The 17078-nt window shown below is 41.5% G+C and overlaps 1 protein-coding gene across 3 annotated transcripts in view; it reads left to right on the top strand.

Moving 5' to 3' along the window:
- PARD3 (par-3 family cell polarity regulator) overlaps window positions 1-17078 on the top strand; it is a 549815-nt gene that overhangs the window by 66413 nt on the left and 466324 nt on the right. For all 3 annotated transcript variants that reach the window (XM_081163479.1, XM_081163478.1, XM_081163477.1), the window contains exon 2: window positions 10529-10630. In XM_081163479.1, the coding sequence (XP_081019605.1) occupies window positions 10529-10630 (102 nt within the window). The remainder of the gene's footprint in view (window positions 1-10528; window positions 10631-17078) is intronic.

Genomic DNA, 17078 nt, shown 5'->3' with positions numbered 1-17078 from the left:
ATTTCTCTAACTGAAATCCTGGAAGGCATTCTGAATGAGATGTAATCCAACCTCTAGTGTTTGTTGTTTCTGGGTTGTTGGACTGAAGAAAGTAATAGGAATCCAACTTGTACAATAAAAGCTGTGTCTTTTCCCACCTTAACAAACAATCCGAATGCTTGCTTTGGCTGTTCCTTTGAGCACAACAGAAGCATGTATGGAAAAATATGATTATTAGCAAATTAACAAAAGGGATACTTGATTTTTTTTAAAGAGGAAAAATGGACATATTGGCTTCCCAATAAGTCATGTTCCAAATGACTTAAAATCAGGGCAGAAGATACAGAGCAGATTTCTCACCCTTTCATAAATCCAGGTCCCTGGGAAGCATATCACTGGGTTTTTTCCCCAGTTCAGGCATAGCCTCCTATGCTCAGTACCCCACGTGCAATGACCACCTAGGTAAATGGGCTATTATAATAATATATATATTTTTTAAAATATGAAAAAAATTCCTCGTTTACAAAAGTCTTTCTTCAGGTTGTGTTTGCTACAGATCAGTTACATTTGTTGTGAGACACTGGTGTTATATGCAGTATAGGGCCATTTTCCTACATTCATTCTTTTCAGCAGTTCTTCCACTGGTATTTCTTTTCTGTGGTTCCTTACTGACTGCCCACTCCTGGCATGCTAAAAGCAACTACTAAAGGCATGCCTTGCTATTGAGGAAATAAGTGCCCTCAGTGTGGTGGGCCTTGTAATGGCTGAGGGTGCGATTACGGTACATAAGAACATTTATGTAAGAACCCTGCTGAATGATCCAAAGGCCATCTAGTGCAGCATTCTGTTCTCAAAGTGGCCAGCCAGATGCTCATGGGAAGCCTGCAAACAGAACCCAAGTGCAACAGCAACTGGGATGGAGGTAGTCGTTGGTGGCCTTATCATCTGACTAATCTGATCACCTCTTACAAGTAGTTCAGGAATCAGGATACGTTCCCAATTCAAGACAGATAAAACAAAGTGCTTCTTTCTACAGTGCATAGTTAAACTATGGAATTCACTCCCACAGGAATTCTCACCCAAGAAAGCTTGTTTGACCCCCACTTTGATGGCATATTGGTCTGATATCTAGCAGTGACCATCTGGTTTTGACATGCTTTTGATTTACAGAATCACTTGCTTATCTCATCCTTATCTGTACATTCCTTTGCAGCACTGTTCTTGTCATTTGCGGCTGATTCTGTTGCTCTGTGTCTTGCTTTCTATTTATATATTCTTTGCAGGACAGAAAGGCAGGATAAAAATAGTTTATTAATAAAATGTGTGCTTAGAATTGGTTTGATTTCAGTGCAGCTTAAGAGCTGTTCTGCCCTATTACACAGATTGATGTAGCTGGCAAGGATGGTAGATTCATGGGCTGTACCACTTCAGATTGCAGATGGGGATGTATGTATCACATTTTAAATATTTCCCCTACAGAAAAAGCTCCCTGAGTGTACTGTCTGAGCACTGGGGTGAAAGGGACTTTGGTAAAGTTTTTGCTTTGTTGAGAATATTTTCTACACACAGGAAGTTTCTTATGAGTCTCCTACCTGCAGTCTGAGGTCTTGCACATTGGAAAGCATATCCCTCCCCCTGTGTAATCTATAGATTCCCTTCCCTTAGATTCCCTTCAATAAAAAAAGGAAAACAACTAATAAACATTGGGGGATTTTAATTCAGGACGCCTGAAGTGTTGCGAGCTGCTGATTCAGAGTTCCATATGCTGAGTTGCTGCTGCTCACATAAGAACTGTTGCAATCTTTTAAGTATAAGCTATTACTTTAGCTTTGTTCAAACAGTGCTCTCTGCTGGCCTTCCTGTAGGGACCTTTTGAAACATATTAGCCTTACACAAATGTACTGTGAAATCCTTTGTATTTGTGATCTTGACACTGTGATCATAAAGATATAAATCCTTGTTACTAACATTTAGGCATACACAAAGAAGCAGGGCTTTTTAAAGTTTACAGTGTCATGAAAAAAACTGCTTGGGAAGTTTTAGGAATCTTTCTCTGAGCATTAAGATTTGCTGAAGTTTCTCCTGTCTGAGAAGGTTAGATGACATAGTGTTGAATTAAAATATTCCCAAAGAGCTACAGCTTGGCTGTGCCTTGTCATATGATACTCCATTGTAAAGAAGAGGCTTTCAGGTGATATCCAGCTAAGTCATTTTCAGATTAGACCCATTTGAAATGGTTACTGATGTCTGCTGCTTTCAAGGGGGTCAACTCTAACTAGTGTTGGATACCACTCTCTGTATTTGTTTCTGTTTTCAGAGACAAGAGGAAGATTCTGTTTCATTTTTATAGTTAACAGAAGAATACTGCAATATCTGTTTTATTATTTAATGCTATCATTTCCTCAGGATTGCTTGGTGAAATCAAGAGCACATGACCATGATTAGTGCTGTTCATGGTTTGTTGCCTTAATCAGAGAAAGGCTATGTTCACACACAGTGCTAAACCACAGTTAAGCACTATGTGTGATAGGGAGCTTCAAGCTTTTGTGTTGTTCTTCTCCCTTCCCCTCAAAATCCTGAGGCCCGCATGTCTAAACTGTTGTTTAACTTTATATATGAATCAGACCATACAGCAAAGCTATGATTTAGCTCACTGCACTAAGCAGCGCTTGTGTTGGGAGACACCAGTGACATGTGTTTGCTATCTTGAAACAGGCTGGAGAAGTGGCAAAAAGTGCCTTTGATGTGGCTTGCATGGTGCAGACATGTTGCTTAACCACAGTTAATGCAAACTCACTCCAAGCAGCAGTTTCCACCTTGGATTTTTTCAGTCCTTGATCATGGTTTCCATATTTAGATGCAACACTTAGCCATGGTGAAGAAAAGCAAACCAAAGTCACACATTATTTTATGGGTTTGAAGACCATGGGTCTTTACATTTCTCTTCTACCATCAAGTAAGGAAGTTTTATAGCCAGGTTGGCTTTGTGTTTGAATGAATTTCCTTGAAATGTTTTTAGTTTTACTTCTACATTTCTTGAAGTCACTGAGTAGTTGACCTGCAATATTTGTGTTGGGGATGAGATTATTTCTGTATAGGTAGCAAAACATTTATTTCGTAGCAATCTCTGAGGAGCATGCCATAAACCTGTAAAATGTTTACAACCTTTAGGTGTAAACTTGGCTTCCTTGAAGTCCATAGATAAGTGCATTGCTTTAGTCTGTCAGTTGTGAAATACTTTAAGTCAGTTTCAGAATGTCATCAAAGGGAAAAATGTAGCTGGGTGTAAGCAGGAAATAAGAGACTTCACTTGTTTTTACTTGTGGGGTGTAGCTAAGTGATCATATTGTTGTGCTGTTTTATGCAGTTTCCTGATAAACTGGCCAGTCTTCTTACACACTGTGTAAGCTGAATATAAAGCAGTGGATATAGATCTTATAATTATAACTTCCCAATATATCAGGTTAAAAAGTATGCATCGTCTTACAGGTGCATATGCATTATACTTATAGCCTCATCCAAAAGTTATTGAAAATGTAACATTTAGAGCAAGGATAGCCAACGTCGTGGCTTGCTGTTGGACTACAGTTCCCATAATCCCTGACTATTGGCCATGCTGGTTGGATCTGACTGGAGTTGCAGTCCAAACCATCTGGAGGACACTCCATTTGTGGCCCCTCATTTGGAGGTTTAGACTATGAGGTCAGGTGTGGTGAACCTTTGGCCCTCCAGATGTTGCTCAGCTACAAGTCCCACTGACCCTGGCCTTTGTCTGTGTTTGCTAGGATTCATGGAAATTAAGAACATAAGATGCGCCTGTTGGATCAGGCCAATGGCCCATCCAGTCCAGTATCCTATTCACACAGTGGCTAACCAGATGCCTTGTGGGAAACCCTCAAACAAGAACTGAGCCCAAGAGTACTTTCCTTTCTGGTAGTTTCCAGAAGCTGGTATTCAGAAGCATCACTGCCTCTGAAGGTGGAGGCAGAGCATAGCTATCATGGCTAGTAGTGACTGATAACCAGACCTCTTTTAAAGCCACCCAAGTTGGTGGCCGTTACTGCCTCCTGGGAAGTGAGTTCCATAGTTAACTATGCACTGCATGAAGAAGTACTTTCTTTTATTTGTCCTGAATTTGCCCATTCAGCTGTCCATGAGTTCTAGTGCTAAGTTGTAGTTTGGCAACATCTGGAGGGCCAAAGGTTCCCCACTTTTAATGCACCTTTAGCTAGAGTGGAAGAGCTGCATATTCTGAAGTAGACCTGCATTTCCACATTATAATTACATATCTAAAGACTGAGCTATGAATTAGGAAGCTTCCCCATCCACTCATTCTGAATCTTGCCCCAGCTGATTTACCTAGCTGCATTGTCAATATATTTATACCTTATAATGTTGTTCTTAAGTATGAAAGAACGTTTGAAAATCACTGGCAATGCAGGATTTGGTGGAAGAATAAGGCTGTTGCTTTGAAAGAGAAAATAAGAACATTTTTCATCACTAGACAGCTGTTGAATGCAAGAGAACTGATATTATTTTCATACCTACTTACGAGATCCTACAGTAATAGAAGCTGCTGTCAAACTAGTTTAGGGTGTTCCTTGCCTTGTCTAGTCTTGCTGACCTACTGTTTTATGTAATACCTTTGCTGAACAGGAAGAGTCGCAAGAGGCTTGCCTCTAGCTGCTGGAGAATGGCATGTAGGGATTTTTTTATGGTTGTGGTTGTGAAATAGAAAGAGAGCCTGTCTCCTTTTCTAAGATTCTTTCATGAAGGCAACAATGCCTGTTACAAATTCGTAAGGCGTTCGAGAGCAATGCAGGTTTTAATAACGACACATATAAATGTAAGGCTTCTTTTGAAGATAGGTTTCAAGTGTTGCACTGATAAGAATCAAGTGTTAGGTTCAAAGTGCTGCCCACACAGTACTTCACTCTTTCCCAGCCTGGCACTTTCTAAAGATGGTTGGACTACACTTCCCCCCAAGCTCCTGCCTGCATGAAGGGATGAAGGAAGTTGTAGTCTACAACATCTACAACATCTGGAGGGTGGCATATGGAAGATCTTCCAGCAGGCAATAAAATGCTGTTAGTTAGTCAGCATCACTACCTGTTTTCCAGAAGGATCATTGTGGTTTGTGATTTGAGGAGTCTGCATTTTCATCCTCTGATCAGTGGCCATGTCCAGGGAAAGGAGAATTGGTGTACCTCTGTCATGGCACCTGGTTTAACCTTCCAGCCAACACTACTTGTTCATATCTACAAGTGTGCTGGTGCAAGACAATACTGCAAAACTACGCAGGTTCTCTAGTAGATATCAACAAATAACTGAATGCCTTGCTGAAAGTGCAAATACTACCTTGTTGTGGTCCTCACCTCTGTTTCTTTGCTGGTATTTTCATTATGCTTATGGAGTATTTAGGACTTTCTTGTAGCAGTTGAGGTATATTGTAAAACAGAATAATAATCACTTTTTGCATGTCACTCCCAAGTTTGAAGTTCACCCAACTGGAGATTCCTGTTTTGCTTTTCTTTCTGATTTTCCTAATATTTGATTGCTGTGTAATGGGGTAAAGCAGGAACTGATGTTGCAGAAAAAGTTGTGTTTGCTAGTAATCTTTTAATATCAGCTCCATTGTCACCATAGGCAGCTGGGCATGGAGGAAGCTGGCATGTGAATCTCAGCCTTACTGTACTGGAGCCAGAGTTAGAAATAGAGGAAGCTGACTTACATTGTGTCCAAGCCACTGGTCCACCTAGCTTAGTACTGTCTATGCTAACTGACAGTGACTCTCCCAAGATTTCAGGCAGGATTCTCTCCCAGTTCTACCTGGAGATGACGGGAATTCAATATGGGACATTATATTTGCAGGAGTTATGGCACTTTCTCAAATTGGATGGAGAACTTACGGCAAATGCACTGTTAGGGTCAATCAAAAGGCAAATTCAGTTTCCAGAGACTTTCAAATATGGAACTTCTGCATACTGAGTAGGCCTTGTGCCTTCATGACATCTCCACCCCTCAATCCTTGTGACTAGAAATAGGCAGTGTTTTTCTAGCCATGAGTTTTCTCAACTAGAAGTGGGCTGTAGTCCATGAAACAGTTTATGCCACAATAAAACTGTCAGTCTCAGCGCTGCTAGACTTTTTGTTCAACAAAAACATGTCGTGGGTACTTATACTTTGTGGAATACTAAAAATGAGGTTGTCATTTGGTAGTTAGATAAGAGGCTAGAAGTCATCTAAGTTTTATTTAACAAGATTTATATACTGCTTAATCAACAAAGATTAGCAATTTACATAAAACAATATGATGTATTCATTTTAAAAATACCGATAAAATCAAATGTTGAAGTATAGACACATGCACTCCTCTCTCTCTCTCTCTCTCTCTCTCTCTCTCTCACACACACACACACACACACACACACACACACACCAGTTTTAAAACAAATGTATATGATGAAATTATATTTTCAAATCCTTATGTTGACTGGTTATTTTTATTTCATGCACCACTGTCAAGATGTCAACTAATTGTGCTACATATCTGCATAAACCACATGCACACATAGTGCTGTTTTTGTTCAAAACCTTCCTGCCCGTAGGTGGAATTAGCAAAGCTTCTATAAATATAAACTTTTGTGCAATGTATGAACTATGAAGGAGCAGCACAACCATGTCTTGGCTAATGAGATTAAAATAAGATAGTTTTGCTTTCTAATGGGTTTTCTTTCTGAGCATGAAATCAAAGTGTGTCCTCCCTCCCTCTGCTAGTTGTGCTGCCAACAGTGATGTGATTGGGTGGGGAAAGTATGCACTTAGTACCACGTAGCTTGAGTAGTAGCTTGCAGGATGTTGTTTTCAAATAGCAGAGGGAGTGTAGCAGCAAAGCAATGGGCAGGGCAAGAACATGAAAACACCCAGTATGTAGATTTTGATGAAAAAAGAAAGGAAGGAGAAAATACAGGAAACTTTAGTGGCTTCCATTAAAGAGAAGCCTTGTCAATATTTTTTTTCTGTGCTATGCTGGCAGCAACATAATTGACTTAATAATTATTTGGGATATATTTTCCTCCAGCAGTTTTCACACTTCCTTTCAACAGTTCCTTTAAACCCTGGTTAACTCTACATTTCATTTATTGTGTAGAACTTGGGGTTGCCACCAAATGTACACTTAATAAGAATGCTGTTTTTAACAGGTGTACCTGTACAATTATATTTTCAAACATCTGGTTGTCATCATTCACACTCCTGGTTGGTGTATGCTTAAGAACAAAGGTTAGCTTCCCATATTTTAGAAGTGTGTGCATTGACTCTTCAGAGTGGTGTGGAACAGAATAATGCCAACAAGGCAGGAAACTGTTTTAGTCTGCTGCATAGATTCTGCTAGATATTTTGAAATGTAACTTCTAGCCCTCATTTTATATATTGCCTATTTGTTGATGATCTATAAGAACTAAGAGTTCTACTACCCATTTATCCACCTCAGGGGACCTGGTGACTTCCCACTTTTGCAGAATGCTGTGCTTGACTGACATTACATGCATAAGTTATCACTGTTAAATTTCAGTGACCTGAAAGAGCAGAGAAGGGAATAGAACCATGGGAAATGGTGATCCATGGCATGCAAATTAAGCATCCAGCTTGCACATGCTTTACATCATACAAAAGGCCCCAAGATCAACCCCAGATATCTGCATATAAGGCTGAAATATCTCCTGCCTGAAATTCTGGAACAGTGCTGCCAGTCAATGTTGACAGTTTGGACCGATAGTCTGACTCAGTATAGGATGGCTTCCTTTGTTCCTATGTATCATTGGGAAGCAGGGAATGGAAGAGTTACAAACAAAAGGTTGTGACTGTGACAACATGTTCGGAAACTTTTGAACATGGAATGGGAAAAAAGGTGAAATTATTCTAATAGCTTTCAAGCAGCAATCTTCAACCAATCTTAATAGGAATTAAGATTGAGGTTGAATCCTGACAAGATAGAAGTACTGTTTTGGGGGGGCAGGAGGCGGGCAAGTGTGGAGGATTCCCTGGCCCTGGATGGGCTAACTGTGTCCCTGAAGGGCCAGGTGCGCAGCCTGGGAGTCATTTTGGACTCGCAGCTGTCCATGGAGGCACAGGTCAGTTCTGTGTCCAGGGCATTTGTTTATCAGCTCCATCTGGTACACAGGCTAAGACCCTATCTGCCTGCGGACTGCCTCGCCAGAGTGGTGCATGCTGTCTTGCTTGGACTAATGCAATGCTCTCTGTGTGGGGCTCCCTTTGAAGGTGACCCAGAAATTACAACTAATCCAGAATGTGGCAGCTAGACTGGTGACTGGGAGTGGCAGCCGAGACCACATGACACCAGTCTTGAAAGACCTACATTGGCTCCCAGTACATTTCCGAGCACAATTCAAAGTGTTGGTGCTGACCTTTAAAGCCCTAAATGGCCTCGGTCCAGTATACCTGAAGGAGCGTCTTCACCCCCATCATTCTACCCAGACACTGAGGTCCAGCTCTGAGGGCCTTCTGGCGGTTCTCTCACTGTGAGAAGCCAAGTTACAGGGAACCAGGCAGAGAGCCTTCTCGGTAGTGGCACCCGCTCTGTGGAACGCCCTCCCACCAGATGTCAAAGAGAACAACAACTCCCAGACTTTTAGAAGACATCTGAAGGCAGCCCTGTTTAGGGAAGCTTTTAATGTTTGATGCATTACTGTATTTTAATGTTTTGTTGAAAGCTGCCCAGAGTGGCTGGGGAACCCCAGCCAGATGTGCGGAGTATAAATTATTATTATTATTATTATTATTATTATTATTATTATTATTATTATTATTATTTATTAATCCCCTGGAAATGAATGGAACTTCTTTCCAACTTAACATACTACCATACATACCAGGAGAGTTTGTAGCTTAACTGTCACGGTTGCAATTTGACTGTCAAGCAAGATAAAACTAGCAAACAAATGGATAGTTGGCACACAGCTTGTACGAAAACTGTTGCCATGAAAGCTGAAGATTAATTATACCCCTCCCATTGCAGCTATATAGGAACATTCCTGGATTCATATGCTTCAAGATTAGGCCTCCTGGAACCTTAGTTGACCGAATGAGTTCAAAAGCTTCTTCTGTCTTAAACCAAAACAAATTCTGCCTATCCCTGATGCAGATCAGTGGAAAGCTGTGCAGGGCATGTCCTAATATTGGCTCCAAGCACAACAGGTTTGTGATTAACCGTTCAAGAATGTTTTAGTTGCTTATTTGCTATAGTCTAACAATGCCCTTGGCTCAGTACCACCTGCTCTCTCCATGACAGAGTTTGCAATCTGATTCATCTAGGGTAAACAAAGCACACTTGTAATAAATGAACTGCAAACCAGAGTGAAGACTTGGGTCTCTGTCTACTCTACATTCCTTGTCCATGCTCTGGTCATCTCTTGTCTAGAAGAGATTACTGAATCTTCTGTCTCTTTGCTGTTTCTCCAGTCATGTTCTAACTTGCTTGGTTGGTTGAGAAATGTGTCTCCTATGTAAGGTTCTTTTTCTGACTTAGTCCAGCAGCTAAGACCTTTCATTTTAACCTCCATTTTAACTTCTTCTGATAGCTGCCTGTCAGTCTGTATTGACTTCAAACTCCCTGTCCTTGGCTGCACTCCAAAATGCGTGTTTATATGTGACTATAAGAGAGTCATTTGTGTAAGGGGAGATTCCTTTGTGCTCGTTCCCACCATCCAGTTGGTTCAGAAAACGTCAACCAAAATGATCAAGAGGATGGAGTTGCGGTGAAGAAAGGCTGCAGTGTTGCAGACTTTTTAGTTTAGAGAAAAAGTGAGTAAGAGGTGGCATGATAAAATCTTGCATGGCATGGAAAAGGTGGATAGTGAAAAGTCCCACCCCCCATAACACTAGAATTCATGGACATCCAATGAAGCTTTTATGCTGCACCTGTGGAACAGTGACCTGCTGGAGTCAGAGGATTGGACTAGCTAGCCCTGCCCATGAACCATAAGGACTTAGCCGTTGCTCGTTTCCAGAGAACAAGGCTATTTGTGGGGTGCAATGAGGGTAAGGGCACACCCCCATCAGTGATTGTTGTGGATGGCTTCACTCCTGGGTGAGAGATTGGAGCAGCCAAGGTGGGTAGCTGTGAGTTAACCTGGCTTCCAAGTGAGAGATGGATTGATGAGGAGTTGTATTTGTGTTGAGAGCATTAATGAAGGTCACAAATGTGAAGTATTTGATGATTTTGCTATTTCATATTGCCTTGTTATATTCATTGCACTTCCTGTATCATTCTTTTGTTATTCCACTTTGGGCCAAACAGAAGCTAGCTAACTAACTAACTAACTAACTAACTAACTAACTAACTAACTAATATGGTGCTGATTTAGATGGACCAATAGTCTGAATACATAGAGGGCAAGTTGACATTTGGTTTTTCATTGGCAGAGAGATTTTGAGTGTGTGAGGAGGGGACACTTTCAAACAGGCCGTAGTTGTGGAGTTACCAACCGTGGAATAATTTCTTGTTTATTATGCTTTTTTTGGTTTGCAGGATCCAAACTACTGGATACAGGTGCATCGTCTGGAACATGGTGATGGGGGAATCCTTGACCGTGATGACATTCTCTGTGACGTCGCTGACGATAAAGACAGAGTGAGTATAAATGCTTGGAAGATTGTTTTATATAAGCACCCAGAAGCTTTCACTCATGGTATTCACTGCATAGCTAGAGTACAAAAGGAAAGATGGGATAGAAAGGGCATCTTGCAAGGTTTGAAACAAATAATTTTGGGATATGAAAGAAATCATTTCACATATTTATGCCAGTGCTAGTTCTAATGGCAAATCAGAGTGAGCCTTGGGTCATCAGATGGTGTATGACCACAAACCTCATAGTCTCCAGACAGCATGGTCAATGTTCAGGAATGGGAGTTGCCATCCACCCCCATCTGGGGGCCCAAGGTTGAGGAAAGCTGGGATAGACTGTGGGAGACAAACAAAAATTTCCAGTATTGTCACCGTAGTGCACTCAAATAATTTGAAGGCAAAAATTAAATTAAGCAAGAAAGTATACTTAGTTGAAACATGAGAGTGTTGCGTGTTAAGATCTTTTTAAAGGCATAACAGTCCTAAAGACCCTGTGGAATGTATCTCCTCCTTTAACAGGAATGTGGCCCTGGTCAGTATCTGGTTTTACTAGAAAAAGGTGGAGGCCCTTTCTCATACCTCAAAGTGGACTGAAAGCAAGTCTCATTGATACAGCCAGCCACTCCCTCCACACACCTCTCTTGACTCCAAGACAGCCATTGGGAGGGGAAGTGAGAAGTCAGATGACACACTCTACTGGGTAGATTTGGCTGTGAGGCCTCCATTTGTCAGTCCTTTCTGTAATGAAGTGGATTAAACTTCCAAAAAGGCGGCGAGGTGTCTTCTGAAAAAATTGTACAGGCAGAACTCTCTTAAGATGACATGAATGCATGTAACTTCTCTCCCCCCAACCCCCATTTTACTGTGTGGCTTTTACATTTTTAAAGGTAACTTGTCATCGCTCATGGTATCCCAAAGACTTGAGCATATTTGAGGTTTTGTTCTTCTAGGACAACTTTTAATACTGACACTGTGCGTGGGTGTTTTTATGTCAACAGTTTATGGCTCACAGCTCCTGACTGCTCCATTAAACAGGCAACCTCATTACTGTATTACAATAGTAAATGCTATTGTTTCTGTGTCAACAGGTGAGATACCTGTCTGACAACTGAAGATTATCTCCCCCCGCCCCCACTCCTCATTCTCCCAAGTTCTCTTTCCTTTCTTGTGATGACAGTCTCTCAAGTTGTTGGCACTGTATTCATGGGGACGTTGTAATCACTCACAGTGGTTCACAGTGGTTGTAGAACTGCTGGATTGCCTTGAATTGGTCATTTGAGTCTCCTTGCTTGTTTCTGCCAAATGCTTCTGCCCATAGTGTTTGCCAACGACATACCTTTCTACACCCACTTGGAGTATAGCTGGCTTTTGATGCTTAGCCATTCCTTCCCCTTGTCGTGAATGGTTTTCATTGTACATTGTTAAACCTTCTCTATTTATAGCTCAGTCAACTTGGTATTGTGTCCTCTGGCCTGGCACGCTCTCAGGCGGGGTATTTGAACATGTGCTTTTGAGGATCTGTTTAAAGGCTACTGCACATACAAGTTGCAGTCCTAAATGTGCAGGGGCTCCTTGTTTCCCCACCCCCACCCCCATAAAGGGGAATGCTTAGCTCAGAATGGTTTCTTGCTGTCTTTATGTTCAAGTCAGAATGCCTTACGATTCTCCTTATGATCAGCTCAGAATGGTTTTCGGTTGTCTTCTGGTGAATAGAGTAAGCTGGAGAAGGCGCAGAGGTCTCTGGTCACAGCTCCTGATATCTGGTCCTGTTATTTTGCTGCAGTTGTTTTCAGTATATGGAGGGGGAGTTGATAATGACAGCCCACGAAGATCTATGAGAAAGCTAAAGCAGATTAGAAAGGAGAGAGACCCACATATGTCTAGCATAATCTTGAACCTTCCTTTGGGAAAAGATGGGCTATGCATTCATTCAAGTAAGGAGCAGAACACTATAACCTCCAGTCTGTCTTTGTATGAACAAAGCCAAATTTTCATTTCCTTATAACATTTTGTAAGCTGGTCACAGGTTGTTGTGTTGAATTAAGTTCTACTCAGAGTAGACCCATTGAAATTAAGGAACCTAAGTCATGTCCATGAACTTCAGTGTGTCTACTCTAGAAGTGAATTCCACCTGATAGTCTAGGACCTGGTTGTGAGGTATTGGGTTTTCTCTAGGCCTTGTGCCATCATAGGCCTTCGGCTATTCTTCCATGAGCTGCAGAAGGTTTTATGGCACTAAACTCTAGAAATGTTTTTATATTGGTTTTATGTCATATCCACACTAGCATAACCTTTTGAGGGCCTTTCTGGAAGGTCAGACTCCTTGACGATCAGTTGCTCATTGAATTCAGATTTGCTTTTGCGTTTCCAGATCAGGCAAAGCGTAGTTGATCTTTGTACAGTGCAAACATTTCCTAATAGTTGTCTCTTTCTGTTGTAGAGAGATACAGAAGCGTTACATTTTCCTAAAGGGTTGGTGTGTGTTTTGAAACAATGTTATTCTTTCAACAGTGTTTAAAATTAGTGTTTCTATTGCTACATGCATGTTTGAACTGTAAAAAGAATAACTATGAAAGAGTAAGTTAAGAATGTGGTTGAACAAAATTCCCCCTCTCCCCCAAAAATCTGTGACAAAGTAGCTTGCACAGGCATCTTAGACGTTGTGCTGACATGGTGGAGGGGCTTTAACTAATTGGTAGAGCACCTGCAATGCATGTAGGAAGACCCAGGTTCAATCTGTAGTATCTACAATTAGTCAATTGAAACCCTTGAGAGCCACTTCCTGTCAATGTGTAGGCAATACTGAGCTTGATGGGCCCAATGACCCGATTCAGCATAAGGCAGCTTCTTGAGTTCCTATGAGTGGTTTGTACGTACTGGTGAAATAAATCTTAAAAGAAAGGTTATAACTGAATAAATGAGCTTGAAAACTGTGTACAAGAATTGTACTCAGCATCACTTCAAGAGTCTCTTGGAGTTTATTCAAAACCACGATAACACAGGAAGCTCGGGTAAAATGTATACCGCAGATGAGGAAGTCAGGCCAAGAAGATGCCCTTGTGGTTGACTAGCACAATCCGGGAAGCCGTAATAGGCAAGAGCACTTCCTTTAAAAAGTAGAAGTGCTTTCCCAAGAAAGAAAAAAGAAAAAGCTTCTCAAACTCTGGAAAAAGTGGTGCGTGTTTTCATGCAAAACGCAATACAGCATTCTAGGGGCCAATATTGCTATCAATGTTAAACAAAGATCTATGAGGGAGGAACTACCGTATTTTTTGCTCTATAAGACTCACTTTTCCCCTCCTAAAAAGTAAGGGGAAATGTGTGTGCGTCTTATGGAGCGAATGCAGGCTGCACAGCTATCCCAGAAGCCAGAACAGCAAGATGGATTGCTGCTTTCACTGCTCAGCGATCCCTCTCGCTGTTCTGGCTTCTGAGATTCAGATTTTTTTTCTTCTTGTTTTCCTCCTCCAAAAACTAGGTGCGTCTTGTGGTCTGGTGCGCCTTATAGAGCAAAAAATACGGTAAATTGTTAGATAATAGATGGGAGAGCACTGTAGTTTTTTTAAGGGTACTGGGAATAGTAGCTTAGTGAGGTGAAAACTACAATAACGATGATTCTTTGGGGAAGCCATGTTCTTTAAATATATGGTGTGGATGTGACTTCAGCCTTCATTCTGGAAGACGTCAGGCAGGTCCCCCCGTCCCCGTCCCCGGGATGGTATCTGAGGGCAAGATGTGACATTCTGTGGCAAATTGACAAATTATTAAAGAACTTTAAATGTGAAACTTCTGATATTCTAAACCGAAATAGGTGACTCGCCTGTACAGTTTGCTGCCTTAACAGAGGGTTCGCGGGTAGCTTATTAATGCCATTAAAAAAAATAAATCCTTTATAATTTGATGGAAAATCTCCATTATAGATGGAGGGTTCTAGCCGACTGAATTCTACTCAGTGAAGACACGTCGAAAGCAAAGGATCTAAGTTATGTCTCTTAATTTCAGCAGCGTCTGGGCCCTATATATGACTAACATTGAGTACATCTCCAAATTGGAAAGCATTTAGTTGGGCTTGCTCAGCTGCCATTTTCTGTTGAAGTGACTCAAGAGGTCCATTGGGTGGCTGCGCAGCTATGAGGAGATGTGACATAATGTAAAAACGTACCTTCCCTGATTTGGCACATGCTGAAAGACTTTGAAGGTGTTTGTGCAATGTGAGGCAGCAAGCCTTTCTCTACCTTCTCTGCGAGTGTGATGATTTGAATAGATATGGATATGCAGAGTAGGGAGATGGTGTGCTTTCTCCTGCTGGCGTAGACATAAATCAGTGCAAAGCCATATCAGATTTGTACTGGCCTGTTTAGGAATTATTCTTCTGGTATGCGGCTGGTACTGATGGCAGTGTGTCCCTCCCTGCCATAATGTGCAATTATTTCAGCAATTATTATGCTATTTGTTACCACTCCCTCTCCCCTCACCCTGGTAAACCTTTACCTCTCTGATGCTTGAAAGAAGACTCTGGTAATAATTTTTTAATTTTTTTTAAATGAGCTGGTACATCATAGGGGCTAGGAGTTTGTGCTTCGGGTCAAGGAGTTCAAATCTTAAATAGCCTACTGTTCAGAACTTAGCCAAATTTGAACATGATGATAACCAGACTTTCTGGCTTATTGTGATGGGTGATTGGGTGTCATGCACAAGCACACCAGTCACTCTTAATAAAGCACAATAAACCAGAAAGTCTGTCATACTGTTACAAGCAAATGTGACTTCACCCTCTCTCAGCTTTATCTCCCCCTCCACAATCTCTGTAATATGGGAATAATAGTTCTCATCTACTTTACAGGGTTGTTATAAGAATTATAACCAGATAATGTATGTGAAGCACTTTGAACACTTCAAAGCACTATAATGGAGAATAAACATGTTCCCCATTTATCGGTGTAACAGCTCCCTTTGTGGTCTGTTGTGCTACTGTTGCTAAAGGCTGTCAGCTATTCATATCCTCACCTTTTGCTTATGAATATAGGAATGATGTCAACTGTGTTTGCAGTCACCTGTTTTCCAGTGGAGAAGCATAAATTCCTTCGCTTGGCTTCCCATCCCTTAATATTCAGTCAGCATTTTTGCTCCCTTATAACTCTTCATCTCTTATTTATGCGCTTGGGAGTGCCGAGATGCAAAGCGAGGCGATGAGGGGGTAAGAAAGCGGAGGTGTCTAGACCAGATTTCCACATCAGTACGTCAGCCTTGCTGCCCTTGATTTGTGAGGTTGTTTGTCCTGCCTCGTACTCCTGTTTTGCAAAACAGATTAGGGTGCTATCTTCTTAGTGTTGATCAGGCACATCCTCTGTAAAGACTTGAGAAAGGGAGCCCAAGGAATTTTGTCGTGTGCTTTTGTTTTGAGAACTGTAGGTGGTGGGGATGAGAAGTTAATTTTAGTAGATCAGTGCTGAACTGGAGTTCATAAAACATTCATTGCACAGAGCCATGTTAAGTGATCAAATTGCTGCTGAAATTTCCAGCGAGATAACAAATTGCTTTATGTGCAGAACCCCATTTTAAAGCTCTGCAAGGGTTCTTTATCCCTTTAATTAATGTCTGGCTGTTATTTGCCTGGCTGTAGAAAATGCAGGGTTTAAGCAGCTGAAGCGCTGTGAGTGGGATGTGGGGTGTGGGGGAGAGACGATTGAAGGAAGTACAGTAAAGCAGCTGGAGATGAGGCTAGAGTATTTTACATATTGGTGGCCTGATTCTTTTTTTTAATTTTCCTCGACCCTCTCAGACTTCTATTTACACAGATGTAAGTCCTGCTGAACTCAATCAGCAGCAAGTGATTGAGGTGAGCAAAAGAAAGCTGACCTCTTTCCCCCTGTAGCCTCTATTAGGAATCTGATTCATAATGCTGTATGTAGCGTGTGCCATTTGTTTCTAAAGCTCCTCATTGTAAGTCTGAATTGCTTCTAAAACACAGTACAGTCATGCCATATGTGTTGATGACCGGGAGAGCAGAAGCTTTCATGGTCCAATCTGCTGCAGTGATAATTGCTGTTTGAAATACACTTTGTAGCAACATTGTGAGCATTGCTCGTGTTCTTCCACCAGCATTGCCCAGCTACTTAGTAGTGAGGGAGAGGTCCTTTGTACATGCTCAGGGGCATCCATATTTATTATTTCATGTGTTTGTGGGCTCCAGAATTAAACTGAACCCCGTGAGCCTTGTGTGATCAAATTAGGCTAGAAACTCAGCAGAGGCCTTCTTTGAATGTCCTTCTATAGGGAGAGGGGTCATAGCTCAGTGGTTTCTGTGTTGTGTGCAGAAGGTCCTACGTTTAATCCCTGGCATCTCCAGGTAGGGCTGGAAATCCTGCCTGCAGTCCTAGAGAACTGTTGCTCATCAGTGCGTAGAGCATACTGAGCTATATGGATCAGTGGTGTCTGCTTCTGTATAAGGCAA

Source organism: Podarcis bocagei, assembly GCF_964188305.1.
Source record: "Podarcis bocagei genome assembly, chromosome: 12".
NCBI classification, from domain to species: Eukaryota; Metazoa; Chordata; class Lepidosauria; order Squamata; family Lacertidae; genus Podarcis; species Podarcis bocagei.
This window is presented reverse-complemented; position numbering and strand designations above follow the sequence as displayed.